Genomic DNA, 19,807 nt, shown 5'->3' with positions numbered 1-19,807 from the left:
TAGGCATGTTTACTCAGAAGGAAGACCCATTGAGTTCAATGGAACTTTCTCCCAAATAAGTGTTCATAGGATTGCATTGAGGGTGCTTACATGATGGTGGTGGTTTATAGCACATCAACAGGGTTAACAGCGTACGAGCAAAGTAAAGAAAGTCACCGATCCAAGGAGTTTCCAGTTTTGTTTGACATTGGAGAGAAAACCAAGAGAGGGAGAGTTAGGAGAAGTCAAGGAGGTTGTCACAAAAATAAAGTTCTTTGTAGGTGTTCCACAGAACAATGCAAGTGCAGGGAGACAGAGCATGTACATAAACTCCATTCCAATTGCTCCACACATGCCAGAAATATTTCTGGTGTGCAAAGACCTGACATGAGATTCTGAACAGATGAATGCAGGTAGACGATTCCATGTGATCAAAAACCCTGATAAGTAAGGTTCTTTGTTTGCAGGGAGGCTTCTATGCTCATTCAGCTGCTTAGAATCCCCCTTCAGATCTTTGCACCCAATGTGCAAAGGTCTGAAACATCCTTCCAGTGTGTGAGAGAGATGCTGGGATGAGTCTTATTGGTGCAACCCCTACAAATGTTCATTTGCAGTGCCCAAAGGGGGGCAGATAGCAGGAGCAGTTGATATGTTGTGGAGGAGCTCAGGAGGCATCGTTTCCCTTGACAGGGATGATGTTGGGGACAGGAGACAGCAGCTGTGAGGTCAGGGCTGTGTGGGCGCGTTGGCAAATCCAAATCAGTTCTCCAATGGTGTGACCATGCCACCACGACCTCACTGTTGCAGTGCCCCATTACTGCACTATCCTAGTGGGCAGCAGCAATACCAAAGTTGGGATGGCAGAACTGCAGCATCACTCCACCCGTCAGCCAATCCTACAGAGTGCATGCAATTAGACAGACTTTGGTTTCATTGAAGATGAAAACAGATGGGAGAGAACCCTGACCGTACCCAAAAGTGAGCCTAAAAGTTAGAACTTGGAGGTCTTATAACGGCAATGGTAAGTTCCAGAGCTTGGAAAAGTTACTTTTTTGAACTACAACTCCCATCAGTTCCAGCCAGCATGGCCACTGGATTGGGCTGATGGGAGCTGTAGTTCAAAAAAGTAACTTTTTCAAGCTCTGATAAGTTCTGATACGCCACCTCATTGCTAATGTGAGCAATTAAGGAGATATAGAAAAGGATTCTTAATGTGAAGGAAGCAATGAGAAATTATGTTGGAAAATAATCTGTCTCTTTCATTTCAGGGTGAGAGAGGCCTACCTGGGTTTGAAGGTCTGAGAGGCCAGAAGGTTAGTTTTGCCTGGAGTACAACAGAACTTTCTTATTTTTTAAAATAAAATAAATCGATAGATTCATTACAGACATCATAGATAGCTTCTTAATTAAAAACAGAATTTGGGATCAAATTGAAATTTGTTTGTGGAAAGGAAGCAGACATTTAACTGTATTGTTTCTATGCATCCTGAGTGATCCTGTTTTTTAAAATCATAAGGACCTGGATACTCTAATGCATGCTCACTTTCATCACACTCACACTGCATCATGGATTCTGTAGTCCATTGTACTTAAAGTATATGTTCAGGAGATCATTTTGGCATGGAAGGTATGATTACTTTCATACAGGGAGGAGATACAATCCTAAAATAATATGCTTTATGTTTGTCAGGCTCCCCACCCAGAGCCTGGACGAGTTACTTTTTTGAACTCCGATCAGCCTCAGCCAGTAACTTTTTCAAAAAAGTAACTTTTCTAAGCTCTGACCCCACCACATTTGATGTTATGTACCACAAAGAGATAATGACCGAGTTGTAATGTCACATAGAAGGTTACTAACGTGAGTTAAGTGACAAGTGCAAATTCCTTATAAGCGTGCCTTTACTGGTGTGCATTTAAACACCTGAAGCCACACTTACAAGCAAACCATTGTATTTGAGGCTTGAAGCAGAACTGTTACAAAAATGCATCCCTTAAGGATTCATGCTTCTTACCGCTCTCTGATCATTGCTGAGCTGTAAACCACCAGCTCACTTCATCAGCATGAGAACAACAAAGGGATAGGAAACCGTAAATAATAAACAACGTGGCTTATCTGTTGTTATGGCTAGAACCATGAGATCATAAACTAAACAGTGAGAACAAGAACAGTAAACTCTTGGAGCATATTGTCTTGATGTAGCAGTGCCATCTCTTGGCCACTTAAAAACACAAGACAGAGTGACTTAGCAAAATCAATCATTCTTCCACTATATAAGGCCTGTATCAAACACAACATATGAGACATCAGATTGTATCTAGAGGGCCTAGAGAGTGTGAACAATCTGGACTCACAGGAGATCAGAACAGCTGTTTTCAGGTGTCATAACAGCAATCAAGGTAACTATCTGCTGTTTCTTAACCCTGTCTTCCAATAAATATTTTGTTACAACTTATCAACTTGATGTCTTAGGTTGCCTTGCCGGTATTGAATGTGAATCCTGCAGCGTCACAAAAATGGGGACTCACTTTTGTATACATATCATGAGAAGCAACTCTAAAATACTTCTCCTACTGAAGATTTAGGCATAGATCTGAATTTGTTGGCAAATAGAAAACACAGGAAGCTGCCTTATCCTGAGTCAGACCATTGGTCCATCTAGCTCAGTATTGTCTACACTGACTGGCAGTGGCTCTCCAGGGTTTCAAGCAGGAGACATTCCCATCCCTACCTGGAGATGTCAGGAAATGAAGCTGGGACCTTCTGCATGCAAAGCAGATGCTCTACCATTGAGCTGCGGCAGAGGAGCTTTGGAAACTGGTAATTTAAAGGCCAAGGAGGACAAAGCAAACAATTCTGCCAAGGGCAGGAGTCCTGTTCAGTATAAATTGCTACCCTGGGCTCCTACTGGGAGGAAGGGCAGGATATAGATCAAACAAACAAACAAACAAACATACGAATGAATGAATGAATGAATAAGGAATGCCACTTGCTGCCTCACCCAGGAGACTACAAAAAAGAAGACTGATGCTGAGCACAGACCTCCTCTCCTCTCCCTCTCCCCCCCCCCGCCAGCTCTGCCCTGACTGCCTTTCTCTTGATACAGAAGAAGAGATGGTTCACTTTTGGAGCCCCATTATCCGTTAGTTCAACATGGTATACAGCTGTATATTTGCCTTCATTGCCCCCATTTCCCTTTAAAGCAGCCGCAGGACCTGGCCTTGTCTTTCTCTGACTCTGTAAATAGACAGTCCCCATTTTAATTGGTGACAGTTTAATTGATGAAGGGCCCTTTGCACAATGACATGAGAAATTACTGTAAAAATAAAACTATAGTCAGGCAGCAATTGAAAAGGGCATTTTTTTTTAATGGCCACCATCTCCCATGTGTATGGATCCACAGAGGCTTCTAGAAATGCTAACGCAGAATCAGTTTAATGTAACTGAAATGCAATACTCCAGCAGGATACCTGGGTTGGAAGTGAGCCTTTGGAAGCTGATTACATTTAGAACATCCCCTCTCGCCTCTAAAATCGTGCAGGGGACAATGGTGATTCCTGCTTAGCACACAGAGTAGATTATCTATCTGCATCTCTCTTTAGCTGTGTTGAGTGGTTTCTCTGGCGTTGACATAAAAAGCTTTTTTCTAAAAAAAAGGGGGTGGAGATTACTTTTTCTCTTCTTTGAGGATTCTAAAGGCAAAGAGAGTGGGAGTGATGGCCGAGTGATCAGATTTTTCACAACTAGTTTTGCAGGCTACAAACAGAACAGAAAGCAGAGAAACACATTTTGCTTTCCTGTTGTTATATTTTTATTCACTATGGGTTTTCGTTGTTGTATTGTTAAATAGCTCATTTTGGAACCAAGAATTGCACACAACATGGAAAGGAACTATAGCTGAATAGCAGAACACACACTTTCCATACATAACATAGGGGTTCAATTCCTGCAGTTCAAAAGCTTGGGTGGCTGATCCATGAAAGGTCACCACTTTAAACCCTGCGAAGCTACTGCCAGTCAGAGTAGATGGGACTGGGATAGGTGGACATATGGACTGACTCTGGTTTAAGGCAGCTTCCTATCTTCAGGGTCTTTATTAGTGGACTCTATAAGGTGGGAAGTTATTTTTGGGAAGGAGTTGAATGTTAGAGCACATGATGTGCACTCAGAGTCCCCGATTCAGTTGCCAGTCTGTCCAGCTAAAAAGATCCCATGTAGAAGGCATGTAGAAGCTGAGGGTCTCAGGAGGTCTTAGATCCTCTACTTTTTTGGGAGTAGAGTCCCAGCGGGGCCCCTATGTCTCCAGCATCCTACGAGCCAATCTGTGTGAAAGGGGAGTGTATTAGCCATGGAGAAGAGTCTTCTAATGTGCTTCCTGGTCCATTCCTGCTGATTGGAGCCAATCAGAATGAAAGGAGGTGAGACAACCACTGAGAAGACTCTTTTCAGTAGCTAAAGCTATCCCCTTTCATGCTTATTGGCTCCTAAGGACATGTGTTGTAGTGGGAGAAGGCATTAACAAGGATCTCATTCAGCAAACTGACATCAGACTGTGACTATGATGAAGGGCATCTGCGCTTCTGAACTTGTCACTACATTACTGGTAGAAGGTTTGGTAAAGACCTCTGCCTGAGACCTGCTGCCAGCCAGAATAGGACAACACTAGGAACAATGAAATGACTCAGTAGAAGGCAGCCCCATCTGCTTATCTGACCCGTGACTTCTTTTCTTTGACATCTAACTGGATAAACATTTCCCTAAGCCCTCCGTTTCACTTTTTCCCCTGTCTTTGCTCTGAATTCCTGTTAGATGAAGAAGAATATGGTTCACAAACCTTTTAATGATTTCGTTGAATAGTTGACAGGGATGTAAAAGGGCATCATTTTCTGTTTCATATCCATTGCATGCTGCACCCTTTCTCTTCTGCTGCAGTTAAGGTTCAGCAAACAAAACAAAACAAGTTATTTGGCTTGCTGTTTGCTGTGGCCAAATTGTTATGCGATTCCACACCATTCATATCAAGGGTATGTGTGTGTGTCATCAATAACATACTTGAAAAAAATAATAATGCCAGCAAATTGCAGACTGAAAAAAATGACAGTGATTAGCCATCATACTGAATTTCTGAATATTCGCTTTCCATTCCTGTTTGCAGACAGACATGTGGACTGACACAATTTCTGGTATCTTTTCCCATTTAAGTGGGATTGTCTGACATCCCTATTAGTTGCTCTAATAAAATTCTGGGGGCGGAGAAATCATTGCACCTTGTGCTCCAGAACTAACACGTCTCTTTTCCTTTTCATCAAGGGAGAAATTGGATCAATTGGACTTCCTGGCCCAAAGGGAGAAAAAGGAGAACTGGTGAGAAAATATATCAGAGTTCAGACACTCTGGATTATTTCTCTTCCTGCTCTAACATGCTCACAGCAATTGGCAATGTAACACTAAACCAGGGATCAGAATTGCTCATGGCTGACTTGCTTTAAACCAGATTCTGGACCCGTGAGTCAATGTTTGTTTGTAAATTATTGTTGCAGAAACCTGAAGAGCTAACTAGGAATATAAAATAGGAAGAGAGGACAATAGGTTTGAAAGTGACTTCACACACTTGAATAAATTGTTCCCAAGTCCAGCCACTGCCCTGCAGCTGGAACTCTGCTATCAAATTCCTTCAGCTGGACCATTTATCTAAATCACCAATGAAGGAAATCCCATGAAATGATCTCTAGGGCCATTCAGCTATCGAGACACATCATACATCATCTGCCAAGACTAATCTAATAAATGGTTTCTCCAGTCTTCCCATAAAGTGGGGATAGCCAATGTGGTGCCCTCCAGATATTGTTGGATTCCAACATCCATCAGTCCCAGCCAGCATGGTCAATGGTCAGAGTCCACCAGTATATACACAGCACTGTGTTATGTACCCCTCTTCCGGCGATTATGACTGTAACACTAGCAGGTGATCTTCCACTTACAGTTAAAAAAATAGTGCTGAAATGATTTGGCCTCCAGTTTGAGGTCATCATCTACATCAGATGTGGAGAACAAATGGTCCCCATCCTCTTGAATGCAGCTCTTAAAGCATATGACAGTTGTTTAGATTGGTACTCACACTGATTTGCTAGCTTTCCCCATGCAAGGAGATTTTGACTTGGGGTGGCTTTCAAATAGATAATTCCCCAGGTGCCCTCAAAGTTTGTCTGGCTGCGCATCTCAAAATGTCTGTGGCTATGGATATGTGATGACACTGGACAGTGGAGGTTGGTCCGCTGGGGCAAATGGGGCACTGCCCCCTCAACCTCAGTCTGCCCTCAGCCATCTCTCACCTGACTTCTTACATATATTCAGTCCAGGGGGTGGCAGTACTGGCTGTCATCTTCCTCTTCCTCAGTCTTAAGAGTTGCCTTTGCAACACTCAGCAAGGAAGAGGATGGGGAACAAAACTAGAATTAGTTGATTCTGTCCATCATTGGCTCTGCCGCCACCTACTGTTGGCTTCCCTGCTTTCTGCCCCACCAGTCTCTTTTTTTTTTCAATTAATTTTTATTCAAATTTTCAAAATCAAGACAATACAAAAAGAAAAACACAAATTAAAACGAATACCATAAAAAAAACTAAAAAAACTATTGACTTCCGATTTGTCGTAGTTCAGCTATAGGTGTATAATATATAACAAGCCTGTCTCTTGATAAATTATAAAATCACCTTCCTCCAGCAGTTATCTTAGTTGGTATCAAATCTCATTAACATCATATCATTTTATTCTTCTACAAAAAGTCAAAGAGAAGTTTCCAATCCTTGAGATATATGTCCATCATTTTTTTTTCTAGATAGACATGTCAATTAATCCAACTCATCAAGTCTGCTAAATCCAGTAATTTCAAATCGCTCTTCTTCCATTATCCGTGTTGATTCCATCTTCCATCTTTGTGCACCCAATAATCTTGCTGTCATAGTCATATAATAAGAGTCTGATAGGAATTTCCTTCATCACAAATATTTTCTTGCCATCATTTCCGAACGTATCACTGTATTGTTGCAAAACCGCATCTCTGTTCCTCTTTTTTACAGAATGCACTAGCACATCTCTTGAAGGGTTTTTCATTGTCACAAAACAGGAATTAATTCTGTAAACTTTCTCCATTTCAAATTCCATCAAATCCTTCCAGTCCAAGAATTTTTTCGAACCGATGATATCTTTATCTCCAATCTCTTCACCAATTCCTTCAGGGACAGCGCTGAATTCCAAACAGTAATATTTGTCTCCAGGATCCATCACAGCCAGGAAATCCAAATCTTTTTCCAAGACCATATTTAATCCAATCTCCAGGGCTTGAACCTTCCCTTTAATTTTTCTTTCATCCTTTTTTGATTTTCCAGATTTATCTTTGTTCTCCTTTCTCATAAAATCCTGAATTTCTTTCAGCTCCTGTTTCATTTCACCAAATTCAATTTTCATCACATGTCTATTATTTCTCAGTTCTTGTTTTGTTAGCTTAATCCTATTCATTATTTTCTGAAACATATCTAAAGAGAAAGTCCCTTCTTGTACATCCATGATCTCAACCACCTTCTTGATTGTCATTCTTAAAACCAAAAAAACAAAACCCCTTCAATTTCCAATGTCCCAAGCAAAGAACAGTTTATTTCTTTATCCAGTTACAAAGGAGTTAATCTTTCAAGCCAGCTGACGTCACCTCTAGACAGCACGAACTGCCTTATCTCTTGTATGTCCGAAAGTGCAAAAACAATTTTAATTCACAGCCTCCAAATAATTAGTGGCAGGAAGAATGAGCAGATTCGTCAAAAAAAAAAAAGTAAACTGGAAAAATAGTCCCAGACATATATTACTCAAAAGTCTTATAAATCAAAAAAAATGTTTCTCTTTGAATTAGAAACCCCTCATCCGTTTGTAATCTTTATAATGCTGAATTCCATGCCAGCTTTTTGCAATAAAAATAAAGATAAGCTATTTCTATTTTCTTCCCCTTAGTTCCGTGAATAAAAGTGAAAGTTATGACTCACCCAGGGTTTCTTAATTGCTGGTTCTTTGACAAATCTCTTTAGCTATATTGATAACAAAATAATGAGAAAAGACAGGAGAATGCTTGCCTGTTAATCCGTTTTTCTTTGAAGAAAAAAAAAAGTCTCACTTAATCAGTTGAGCTGGTTGGAAATCCTAGCTCCGTCCGAGCTGCTGGAAGACCTTCTTTCACAGAAAATTCTAATGAATTCCAGCCTCCAACAAACAACAAAGCTCTGTGGAAAATCTCTACGTTTCTTCCTTATCCGGAAGAAATTTTCCCCAGTCAAAAAGCCCTTCTGACTGGTTTTAAAACTGAAAAAGTTCCATCCAAGACGGGAGCCCGTCTTAGAGGCAGCACAGGCGGAGCAATCCTCCTGGGAAGTCCCCTGCCCCACCAGTCTCAATGGGCACCAGCCACCACTGCTCTGGCTACAGATTGCATCATGAGAGGGAAGCGAGGGAAGCCAGCTATCCAAACCAACCAATCCTTCTTGTTAGTTTCACTGCTCGCAAGTGGATATCTTTATTTTGTTCTCTGGCTGCCTCTACAACACTTTACCTTGCTTAGCCTCCTCCCTGAATTGGGTAGAACAGTATGGCACTTAGGCATGGGATGAATAACAAGTGTATTTTTCTACTTAAGGTTTTAGTTAGGTAACAAGTAAAGCTGTTTTTGATAAAATGATTTATTTGGGAGGGGGTTAATTTATCCATACAAGCAAAGAGAGAGAGAGAGAAGCACATACAGCTATACCTATTCTGGTGTGTTTCCCTAACCCAGCCAAAGTTTATCAGTTTGCTTCTGAGTCCCTTGTGGCCTTCTCTAGGCTTATTTCTGATGCAGGGCCCATCTGAGTGTTCTAACACATCCCAGCTCTCCAGCCCTCTTCAAGTATTTCAGCCCTCTTGCAGCTCTTCTGACTTCACAATTTTCTGACTTCCTACCTTTTTTTCTACCTTGACATATATACAGTATTTTCACTCCCCCTCCCAGACTTTTAGCCAATCAGGAGGAGAAAATAGTGTTTGTTAAGCTTCTGTTTCCTCTTAATTGCCAGGTTCCTATGCTGAAGTTTTGACCCTCCTGTGCAAAACCTCCTGAGCAAAACCTCCCCTTGTACATTTCCTCTGAATGCTTGACCTTGCTATGCAAGAGAGCCTCTAAAGCAAAATCAATCATTTTCCAAATAGAAAACGAATACCAAACGTTTGAAAGGCCTACTTCTTCACAATATCAGAATAAGCTTTTTCAAGATGATCCAAAGGCTTTGTTTTCTTCATCTCTGAAGGCTCCTGTTTTTTTTGGGGGGGGGGAGGCTTAAGCCACACCCCCAAGCCCTGCAGCTTTTCTACATTTCTTTTCCATGGGTCTACTCATGGTTGAGATCTACTGGCTTATTATTATTAGTTTTGTCTTAGCTGCTCTTGGAGTGTCTTAGAACATCCACTGGCAGTGATGGCTCACTGTCAAAACTGCTGAGAATTCTTATGTTATAGTTAGCAAAACATGGATTTATCCTCTTCTTTTAGGGTGGAGGAGCAGCTGGCCAAGGGGACAGAGGAGAAAAGGTATGATCATACTCAGAGCAAATGAAGAATGCTACTTTATTATTGTTGTTGTTGTTGTTTGTCCTGCCCTTCCACCAAGGTGGGATCTATGGTGCTTCCTGTCTCATTTCACCTTTGCAACAAAACGATGAAATTAGCTGCAGGTAGCTAATGTGGTACCCTCCAGAAGTTGTTGGATTCCAACTCCCATCAGCCCAACCAGCATGGCCAATTATTAGGGATGATAGGAGTTGTAATACAGTGATATCAGGAGGGTACCAACTTAGCTACCCCTGTGTTATGCTGTACAAGAGTGACTGGCCCCAGGTCCTTTGGAGAGCTTAGTTATTGAACCAGGAATTAGAACCCAATCCCAATCAGGGACACTAAGCACTATATCACACTGGTGTAATTTGCAGGAATTAATATTAATTTACATTGGGAGTTAGAGTGAAGAGGGAGAGAGAGGGAGAGCTATGCAGGACCCTCCACCCCCATTTTGAGAGTAGCATAAGGGGATTCAGTGCTCATGATACAAACAGAATTTGAAGCCCTGCCTGCAGGGATACATGGGGGCTTGCAGTAGCAGGATCATTGTTGGCTGTGCCACTGGGTCTGATGAAGTGGAGCCATGGTGGTGTCATTTTGCATGCTGTGTGTGTGATGCAGGACATGTGCTGTGAGTTCATTGGCTCCCTCCATGTGTTGGCGTCACATGGGCTCATCACTACCACAGTCTTTATTTTGATGGGCACTGATGATGTTTCTGGGCTGCTGGGTGTGTGTCTACCATTTTTACCCCAAATTTTCAGGTTTTCTGTGCTGTTTTTTTCTTCCCCTCCTGAGCTGAACTTGCATAGAGTACAGAGGCTATTTCACAGGTCTGGCAGTGGAAACTTTCAAAGGATGCTGAATGTTCTTCCTTGTACCAATTTCTGTTCAATAGCTCTGTGTTCTTGGAATCAAAGAATACAGAATGGTAATATAAATTAGATTGTATACATATACAATGCTTTCGATCCAATCATGTTGCAGGCTATCTGAATCTGGCAGAATGCAATAGGTCTTTGGGGATCTCAGCATTAAAAAGGAGAAGGGCCAGTGGGCTTGCCACGTCAGCTACCAATATATGTATTTATTTATTTATTAAATGTATACCCTGCCTTATGGCCAAAAGGCCCTCAAGGCGGCTTACAAAAGACACGAATATAGCAATACATCAATAGAACATAATACATCAATAAAACAATACAATTCTCAAAATTAAATAACAAATAACATTATTAAAAGAAAAACAAACAAACAGCAATTACAAGCTTCCAATAGTAGGTATCATACTGTAGGAATCATACTGGATCCTTCTGATCTTGTTGGAATTCTGGCTTGAGTTGTCACGGCTTCTTCTCCTGCATGGTTTATATCCAGCTTTTCCAGCTGTATGTCGGTGGCCCTTGATGGAGATGACATGCTCCACCCAGTTCCAGGCATCAGGAATTGGATCTGACCAGCAGATGGATCCTTATCTCCCCATCCCACTCCCCAACTTTTACACATGAGTGGGGCCACCCATTTGGCAAACACCTAATGAGGTGACCCAGTTTTGCCCATGTGGACAATCAGCTACAAAAGAACTCATGCTCTAGAGGACATCTGGTGAGCAGTGCTTGTTGGAGTCAGCTTGAAAGGACAATGTGTAAGCAAGCTCCCATTCATTCTATGAGCTGTTGGCCAACACAATATTTTAAGACCTGGGTTATTAATCAGATTACCTCAAAAACTGGCAAAGATCAGCTATGAGGTTCTGTCTGGGAACCAGATGCTGCATCTGTACAAAATATCCTTGAATGGACAGCAAAGGGGGTGTAGGCAGCAAATGATCTGATCTGCCGTTATCCTGCTGTGTCACTGCAGTCCTCTTGCCAGTAGAAGACTCTTGGGGCCGTTCTTCAGTGGCCAAGGGGGTTCTTCAGAAGAAGTGCACCTGCTGGCCACATTTTGCCGACATCTGTCTGACAGGTCTGGCATCGGTGCCAGCGTGCTTGTGCCAAGTGCTGCTTCTGTTTTATATTTGCTTGGCAAAAGAACTAAGCACCTCTTCAAAATGCAAAGAGGTTTTGGATCTGCAGAGCATTCAGCTGTAGCTGTATTATAGGCTTGTTCTCACCCACTGTCTGGCTGAATTAGCACCTAATGCTATTGACCTGTTCTTTTGTTCTGACATCAGGGAGTTTTGTTTTTGAAAGTTTTGAAAGAGGCTTTCTTTGGTGTTCTCAAGGTGTGGAAAAGTTCCCCAAGAAATGTTGCTGGTCTTGTCAGAACTCTCTGTTCTTCCCTCGAAACTCCTTAGAAGTTTCTTTTGAGCAACTAAGGTTGCTGACCAATGAACTCCCCCCACCCCACCCCACCCCACCCCACAAAATCCTGCCTAACTGGAACTGCAAAAAATGTTCCCTGAGTTTTAGACTTAAATTACTTGCTGTTTGTTTCCTCTGCAGTACAAAGGACAGCTAATTTACTGCTCCTAACGGCTGGCCAAGGGGAAGAAGAAGGTTATGGGTCATAGGGCTTCCTCCTGAGTCCAGTCCTCCAAAAGGCTGCACCATGAACGGCTCTTCATCACCTTGGCCACTTGGGCTGACAGCAGCAAAAAGATGCTTGGGGAATTCAGAAATTTGCAAATTCTGACTTGACCTGGTCTGCACCTCCCAACTAATGTATGGATCAGAATGTAGCAAATCAGTCAGGATTTGCATCAAAATTTGCGACACAGTTCTTGCCTCAAAAAAAAAAAAGTAGTAAAAACATGCAAAATAAATGTGAAAAAGCAATGGAACAGACTTATGAATAAGCACCTGCAAAAGTGATATGGACTGGAAATAGACTGATCGGTCGATTGCTACGAGCAGTAGCACTTGTAGCTTAATGGTAGGAGAGGTTTTTATTTTGGAAACAGTTTGGAAGGCAGCATTGCCTTCCGTAGCTTTCTTTTTCCTTTGCCATTTGGGTCACTGCTACCATCATCCTAGTGGCAAAGGGGAAACGGGGTTGTGAAGGCTGTTGTCTGAAGATGAACCACTTTGCTTCTCCAACACCACTGTTTACACTAGGGGTAGTCATCATGGTGCCCTCCAGATGTTGTAGGATTCTAGCTCCCTTCACTCATCACCAATGATCATTCTGGCTGGAGTTGATGGGACTTGTAGTCCATCAATATCTTGAGAGTACCAGTGTAAGTCTAGCTTACACTGATTTTAGTGCCTGCTGGAGAATGCAGGAGGGGAGAGTTGCTGTTGCACTCAGGTCCTGCTTGCAGGTTTCCCGCAGGCATCTGGTTGGCCAGCATGCAGGATGCTGGACTAGTTCCAGCAGACTCTTCATATGTTCTTAGTAGCCACATGAGTGATTGAGAAGAGGAGAAGGCTGGAGATATCTACAAGGTCATCCCTCTGTCCCAGCTCTGTGAATTATTATCACAGGTCCCCACATTCATTCATTATAGTGAATTTCTGAGATTTGTTGAATGCCAGTTAAACAACTGTGTGGATGTCCAAAAATATCACTATCTGGTACTTTCTCTCTGCCATAAGCTTAAAACAATGGAGTATATATGTTTCAGTTCTGCTCAATTTTATTTGTTTTAGTCATAGGCCATAACAAAGTTCAAGACACAGATTAGTGCCGTCAGTTTCAAGCATGAAGAGAATTGAAATGGAAATGGACTGCCTTCAAGTCGATTCCGACTTATGGCATCCCTGTGAATAGGGTTTTCATGGTAAGCAGTATTCAGAGGTGGTCTGCCATTGCCTTCCTCTGAGGCTGAGAGGCAGTGACTGGCCCAAGGTCACCCAGTGAGCTCATGGCTGTGTGGGGATTTGAACCCTGGTCTCCCAGGTCATAGTCCAACACACTAACCACTACACCACACTTATCAGAAATCATGAAGCTTCAACAACAGCAACACGTCAGAAAGCCAATGTTCAGTCTGCAATGTGAACTTCATAAAATAACTTGGGCTGCCACAGCAAAATTAGCTACATTCTCTCCTTATTACTATCGGCAAATGTGGCCATTTCCGCTTGGCAAATTATACCAGTGCACTTTTCCTGCGCATCTTCAAAACTAGGACAATGGGACACCAAATGAGGATTTTTTTTCTGTTACACCTTCTTTGCAAATATAATGGAGGATTAAAAGAGGCATCTTCTGTTAGCATTTTAAACCCGTGATTAAACTAGGGCTGGTCTCCTTTTCATTATATTTCAGGAGCTTGCCCAAATCTAAGGGGCTCTGTGAAGCAACTGTTCATTGCAACACACATCAGGTCAGGCAACAGTTTTTAAGAGGCCCTCACAAATGATCCTCTCATGGGAACATATAATGAGCCCAGGTAGATCAAGCCAAAGGCGCATCTAGTCATAAGAACATAAGAACATAAGAAGAGCCTGCTGGATCAGGCCAGTGGCCCATCTAGTCCAGCATCCTGTTCTCACAGTGGCCAACCAGGTGCCTGGGGGAAGCCCGCAAGCAGGACCCGAGTGCAAGAACACTCTCCCCTCCTGAGGCTTCCGGCAACTGGTTTTCTGAAGCATGCTGCCTCTGACTAGGGTGGCAGAGCACAGCCATCATGGCTAGTAGCCATTGATAGCCCTGTCCTCCATGAATTTGTCTAATCTTCTTTTAAAGCCATCCAAGCTGGTGGCCATTACTGCATCTTGTGGGAGCAAATTCCATAGTTTAACTGGCAGGAGATGGATGGCTGCTTGGGTCCCATTATTGCCAGGCAACCATCATGTTAATTTTTCCAGAATACAACATCACTAGCCACTATGGTATCAAATTTCATGCAGTTGCCCTGCCCCAGGGTTGGCTCACACGTATAGATGTTTGTAACCTGGCCTTTCCATTTAAATGCTCAAGCTGAGTTGCAACGTAGTAAAATAATAAGATATCAAAATGCAGATTACTACCAGTAGCAAAGATGAAGCAGTAGATAAAACAATTTCAGAACTAAATTTACTAGGGAGATTAAAAATTAGCGGGGGACGCAGGTCAAATGCCTGCTAAAAAAGGAAGGTCTTGCAGTGGAATGTGAGAAGGGCATTATCAAAAGGGGGTGGAGTGTGCCTTGTTAAGAAGGGACTTCAGGAGGGAGGCTGTCCTCTCTTGTGTCTCAACCAACCATAGTTCAGGTATTGATGGCACATCAAGGAGAGCTTCTACAGAACAGTTCAGGGAGCAAGAAATCATGCCCATGTAGGAAAAGGTGATTGTTCTGTTCCCAAACCACTTAGGGCAGGGATAGCCAATGATGCTACAACACCCATCAGTCCCAGCCAGCCTGGCCAATGGTCAGGGATGATGCAAGTTGTAGACTGACACATCTGAAGAGCATGATGTTGGCTGCCCCTGATTTAGAGCTTTTACAACTGGAACAGAGCTACAATTCCCAGAGTGGTTTAACAATCCATCCTTCTTCCCATGAAACTCTGGGAACTGCTGCTGTTTGAGGAGAACAGGGAATCTTCTAACAACTCCCAGCATCCTTAACAGACTAAAGCTCCAGAATGCTTTTGGGGAAGGCAGTGCTGTTAAAGTGGTACAATAGTGTTTTTATTATTATTATTAGTATTAGTATTATTAGTATTAGTAGTAGTAGTACTACTAGTAGTAGTAGTAGTAGTAGTCCCCACCCTTCACCCAGAAGCCCTATGACAATTTTAAAACACAAAATGAAAACAGTTAAAAACACCCTAAACAACATCACAGAATATAGGGTGGGTCCTAAAAATTTACATCTCAGCTGTCAAAGGCCAGGGTAAAGCAGTGCATTTTCAGCATTTGCCAAAAGTTGTACAGTGAAGTTGCCAGATGCGCCTCGGTGGGGAGGGAGTGCCACAGCTTAAGCGCCGCCACAGAGAATGCCCTTGTGACGCCCTTCCCTGGCTCTCCCTGTCAGGTTCCTACCTGCTCGTGGTTACTGCCTGTCCCTAGGCACCACCAGGGACTCCACCAGTCCGGACTGTCCTTTTTTATGGTTTCTCTCCCCGCTCTAGCACAGATCTCAACAGATCCCCCTGCTAGGCAGCACCACCAGTCACGTCCTATAACCAGTAGTCCCAGAGACTCGGCCTGAGTCTCCCTCAATTAGGTTACCTCTGTGACTGCGTGCTTAAGCTGTCCCAATCCCTTTGATTTACTCAGACTGCTTATAATTCTGGTTTGCTCTGAATACTTGTGGTGTTATTCTTCCCTTCCCCGCTGCCACCATTTGTTTCCCTTCAGCCTTGGTATTTACCTCACCCTCCCTTCTGGTCTGTGAAACCCCAGCCAAGGATCAGGCCTCTGGTAAACCAAATTAAGTATTTATTAAATCACAGATAACAAAGATAACAAGATTTCTTCATAAGGCACATAAGCATATGGTTTTATCTAATACTAATCCGAACTCCAACCCCCTCCTTCTCCACGCTCTCCTGACAAACAACTCTCTCAAACCCACCCAAGTCCACCAACGTCCACCTCACATCCACACAGATTTACCTGACATCCTTTCATTTATACTGTCAGCCATTTTAAACATTCAGCCAATCATCCAGCATTCTACTGCCCATTCACTCCCCCCTCCTCTTTCATTCTACTTACCACATATCTTCTAAACAAACAGCACTTACCATATATACACTAATACAGGATCATCACATTCCCCCCCCTTAACATAATGGCAGAGTATTATTCCTGTTCCAGGATTTATACGTTGCGTTAACAATATAACAAGTCTCTCTGGGGAAAATGTCTTTCTTTGTTCCTCCGTCTGGTCACGTCACTGCAGTCCCAGCCACCTGCCTTGACAGTCCATCGGCCAATACATTGTCCTTGCCTTTTATGAACTGGAAGTCCACTTGATAGTCTTGTAGGGCCCAGGACCACCTCTGCAGCATAGTATTATGGTTTTTCATAGTCTGCAACCATAACAAGGACCGATGATCCATTGTTACCGTGAATCTTCGTCCCCACACATATGGGCGCAACTTATTCAGTCCCCACACGACCGCTAGGCACTCCTTCTGGACCGACGAGTAGTTTTTCTCCCTCGGCGTCAGCTTGCGACTCAGATACGCCACTGGATGTCTGGTGCCTTCTCTCTCCTGCAGCAAGACGACTCCCAGCGCGAGGTCCGACGCATCTGTAGCCATGATGAATGGTTGCTCATAGTCTGGTGCTATTAATATGGGTCCTTGGCACAAGGCTTGCTTCAGCAGATCAAAAGCCTTCTGACATTCATCCGTCCATACCACATGCTCAGAACACTTCTTCTTTGTTAATTCATGCAAGGGGGTTGCTATTTCTCCAAAATTTCTCACAAACTTCCTATAAAAACCAGCCACACCTAGAAATGCCCTTACTTCTTTTTTGGTTAAGGGGATCGGCCACGCTTGTATTGCCTCCACCTTGCTCCATAAGGGGGTGATTTTCCCACTCCCCACCTTATGTCCTAAATAGGTTACTTCCTTTAGCCCAAACTGGCATTTCTTAGCTTTTATTGTGAGGCCTGCTTTTCTTAAGGCCTCTAATACTGTTGTCAGGTGTTGGACATGCTCAGGCACCGATTTGCTAAAAATGGCCACGTCATCGATATAGGCCACTGCAAAATCTGACATGCCTCGCAACACAGTATTGATTAGCCTCTGAAATGAACTTGGTGAGTTCCTTAGTCCCATGGGTAAGGTCACAAACTCATATAACCCATCTGGTGTACTGAAGGCAGTTTTGGCTCTGGATTGCTCGTCTAGTTCCATTTGCCAAAATCCTTTACAGAGGTCTAACGTAGAGATAATGGTTGCTGCCCCCAATAACTCTAACATTGCGTCTACCCTGGGCATAGGATACGCATCTGAGACCGTGATTTTATTGATTAGCCGATAATCAATGCAAAACCTGGTCGTTCCATCTTTTTTCGGAACCAGGACAATACTTGAGGCCCAGGGACTGATGGATTCCCTGATCACTCCTAATTCCAGCATATCTTCCACCTCCTTTTTGATCTCACTCAAAACTTTCCCATTCACACGGTATGGCATAGATCTGTTTGGGGCATGATCTCCAGTATTAATGGAATGTTTGGCTATACTGGTTTGGCCAGGTCTATTGCTGAAGAGATTCCCATAGTTTTTCAAAACTCTCAGAATCTCTTCCTTTACTTCCTCCTCCACCTCCTCTGACCATTCCACTTGATCTACCCCTCCTTTGTCTTTGCTTTCCTGTACCAAATCTGGAAGTTCAGGCCCACTTTCCTCAGGGAATAAGGTAACTTATTGGCACCAATGACATGGGGAAATGCAGCCGTGAGGTTCTGGAAGCAAAATTTAGGTTGCTAGGTAGGATGCTGAAAGCCAGGACCTCCAAGGTGGCTTTCTCTGAAATGCTACCGGTTCCACGTGCAGGACCAGCCAGACAGGCCCAGCTTTGCAGTCTCAATGCGTGGATGAGACAATGGTGTCGGGTGGAAGGGTTTAGATTTGTTAGGCACTGGGGAACATTTTGGGACAAGCCAGGCCTGTACAAAAGGGACGGGCTCCACTTGAACCAGAATGGAACCAGACTGCTGGCACTTAAAATTAAAAAGGTAGCAGAGCAGCTTTTAAACTGACTGAGGGGGGAAACCCGACAGGAGCTGAGAAAGGTCCGGTTCGGAATAAACCTCCCCCCTGGGATAAAAACCAAAGAAATGATGAAATTTTAAAAGGGGTAGGCCTAGAAGTAGGCGTTGTGAGAACAGGGGCACAGGATATAAATTCAAAAGAGCAAAATTACCATAGGCCAAACCACAAGTGCCAAAGACACTTGAAGAGAGACACTGCTTACAAGTGCCTGTACGCTAATGCTAGGAGTCTCCGAACCAAGATGGGAGAACTGGAGTGCTTGGTCTTAGAGGAGAGCATTGATATAGTGAGCATAACGGAGACCTAGTGGAATGGAGAAAACCAGTGGGATACGTTTATCCCTGGATATAAACTATATCGGAAGGACAGGGAAGGACGTATTGGTGGCGGAGTCGCTCTATACGTGAAAGAAGGCATTGAATCCAGCAAGCTCGAAACCCCAAAAGAGGCAGACTCCTCCACAGAATCGTTGTGGGTGGTGATACCATGCCCCAGGAGGGACTTAATACTGGGAACGATCTATCGTCCCCCTGATCAAAATGCTCAGGGAGACCTTGAGATGAGATATGAAATTGAGGAAGCATCCAAACTAGGAAATGTGGTAGTAATGGGTGACTTCAACTACCCGGACATAGACTGGCCGCATATGTGTTCCAGTCATGACAAAGAAGCAAAGTTTCTAGATATTCTAAATGACTATTCCCTAGACCAGTTGGTCATGGAACCGACCAGAGGGACGGCAACCCTGGACTTAATCCTCAGTGGGGACCGGGACCTGGTGCGAGATGTAAGAGTTGTTGAACCGATTGGGAGCAGTGACCACAGTGCTATTAAATTAAACATACAGGTAACTGGCCAATTGCCAAGAAAATCCAACACGGTCACATTTGACTTCAAAAGAGGAAACTTCACAAAAATGAGGGGATTGGTAAAAAGAAAGCTGAAAAACAAAGTCCAGAGGGTCACATCACTCGAAAATGCTTGGAAGTTGTTTAAAAACACTATATTAGAAGCTCAACTGGAGTGCATACCGCAGATCAGAAAAGGTACCACCAGGGCCAAGAAGATGCCAGCATGGTTAACGAGCAAAGTCAAGGAAGCTCTTAGAGGCAAAAAGTCTTCCTTCAGAAAATGGAAGTCTTGTCCGAATGAAGAAAATAAAAAAGAACACAAACTCTGGCAAAAGAAATGCAAGAAGACAATAAGGGATGCTAAAAAAGAATTTGAGGAGCACATTGCTAAGAACATAAAAACCAACAACAAAAAATTCTATAAATACATTCAAAGTAGGAGACCATCTAGGGAGGCGATTGGACCCTTGGATGATAAGTGAGCCAAAGGTGTACTAAAGAACGATAAGGAGATTGCAGAGAAGCTAAATGAATTCTTTGCATCTGTCTTCACAGTGGAAGATATAGGGCAGATCCCTGAAGCTGAACTAACATTTGCAGGAAGGGATTCTGAGGAACTGAGACAAATAGTGGTAACGAGAGAGGAAGTTCTAGGCTTAATGGACAATATAAAAACTGACAAATCACCGGGCCCGGATGGCAACCACCTGAGAGTTCTCAAAGAACTCAAATGTGAAAT

At 43.2% G+C, this 19,807-nt stretch overlaps 1 protein-coding gene across 3 annotated transcripts in view; it reads left to right on the top strand.

The window, feature by feature from the left end:
* COL22A1 (collagen type XXII alpha 1 chain) overlaps positions 1-19,807 on the top strand; it is a 287,856-nt gene that overhangs the window by 128,728 nt on the left and 139,321 nt on the right. For all 3 annotated transcript variants that reach the window (XM_061607024.1, XM_061607022.1, XM_061607025.1), the window contains 3 exons: positions 1,248-1,292; positions 5,288-5,341; positions 9,540-9,578. In XM_061607024.1, the coding sequence (XP_061463008.1) occupies positions 1,248-1,292; positions 5,288-5,341; positions 9,540-9,578 (138 nt within the window). The remainder of the gene's footprint in view (positions 1-1,247; positions 1,293-5,287; positions 5,342-9,539; positions 9,579-19,807) is intronic.

Source organism: Rhineura floridana, chromosome 1, assembly GCF_030035675.1.
Source record: "Rhineura floridana isolate rRhiFlo1 chromosome 1, rRhiFlo1.hap2, whole genome shotgun sequence".
NCBI classification, from domain to species: domain Eukaryota; kingdom Metazoa; phylum Chordata; class Lepidosauria; order Squamata; family Rhineuridae; genus Rhineura; species Rhineura floridana.
Note: the sequence above shows the minus strand (reverse complement) of the source record. Positions and strands in the feature narration are given on the sequence as shown.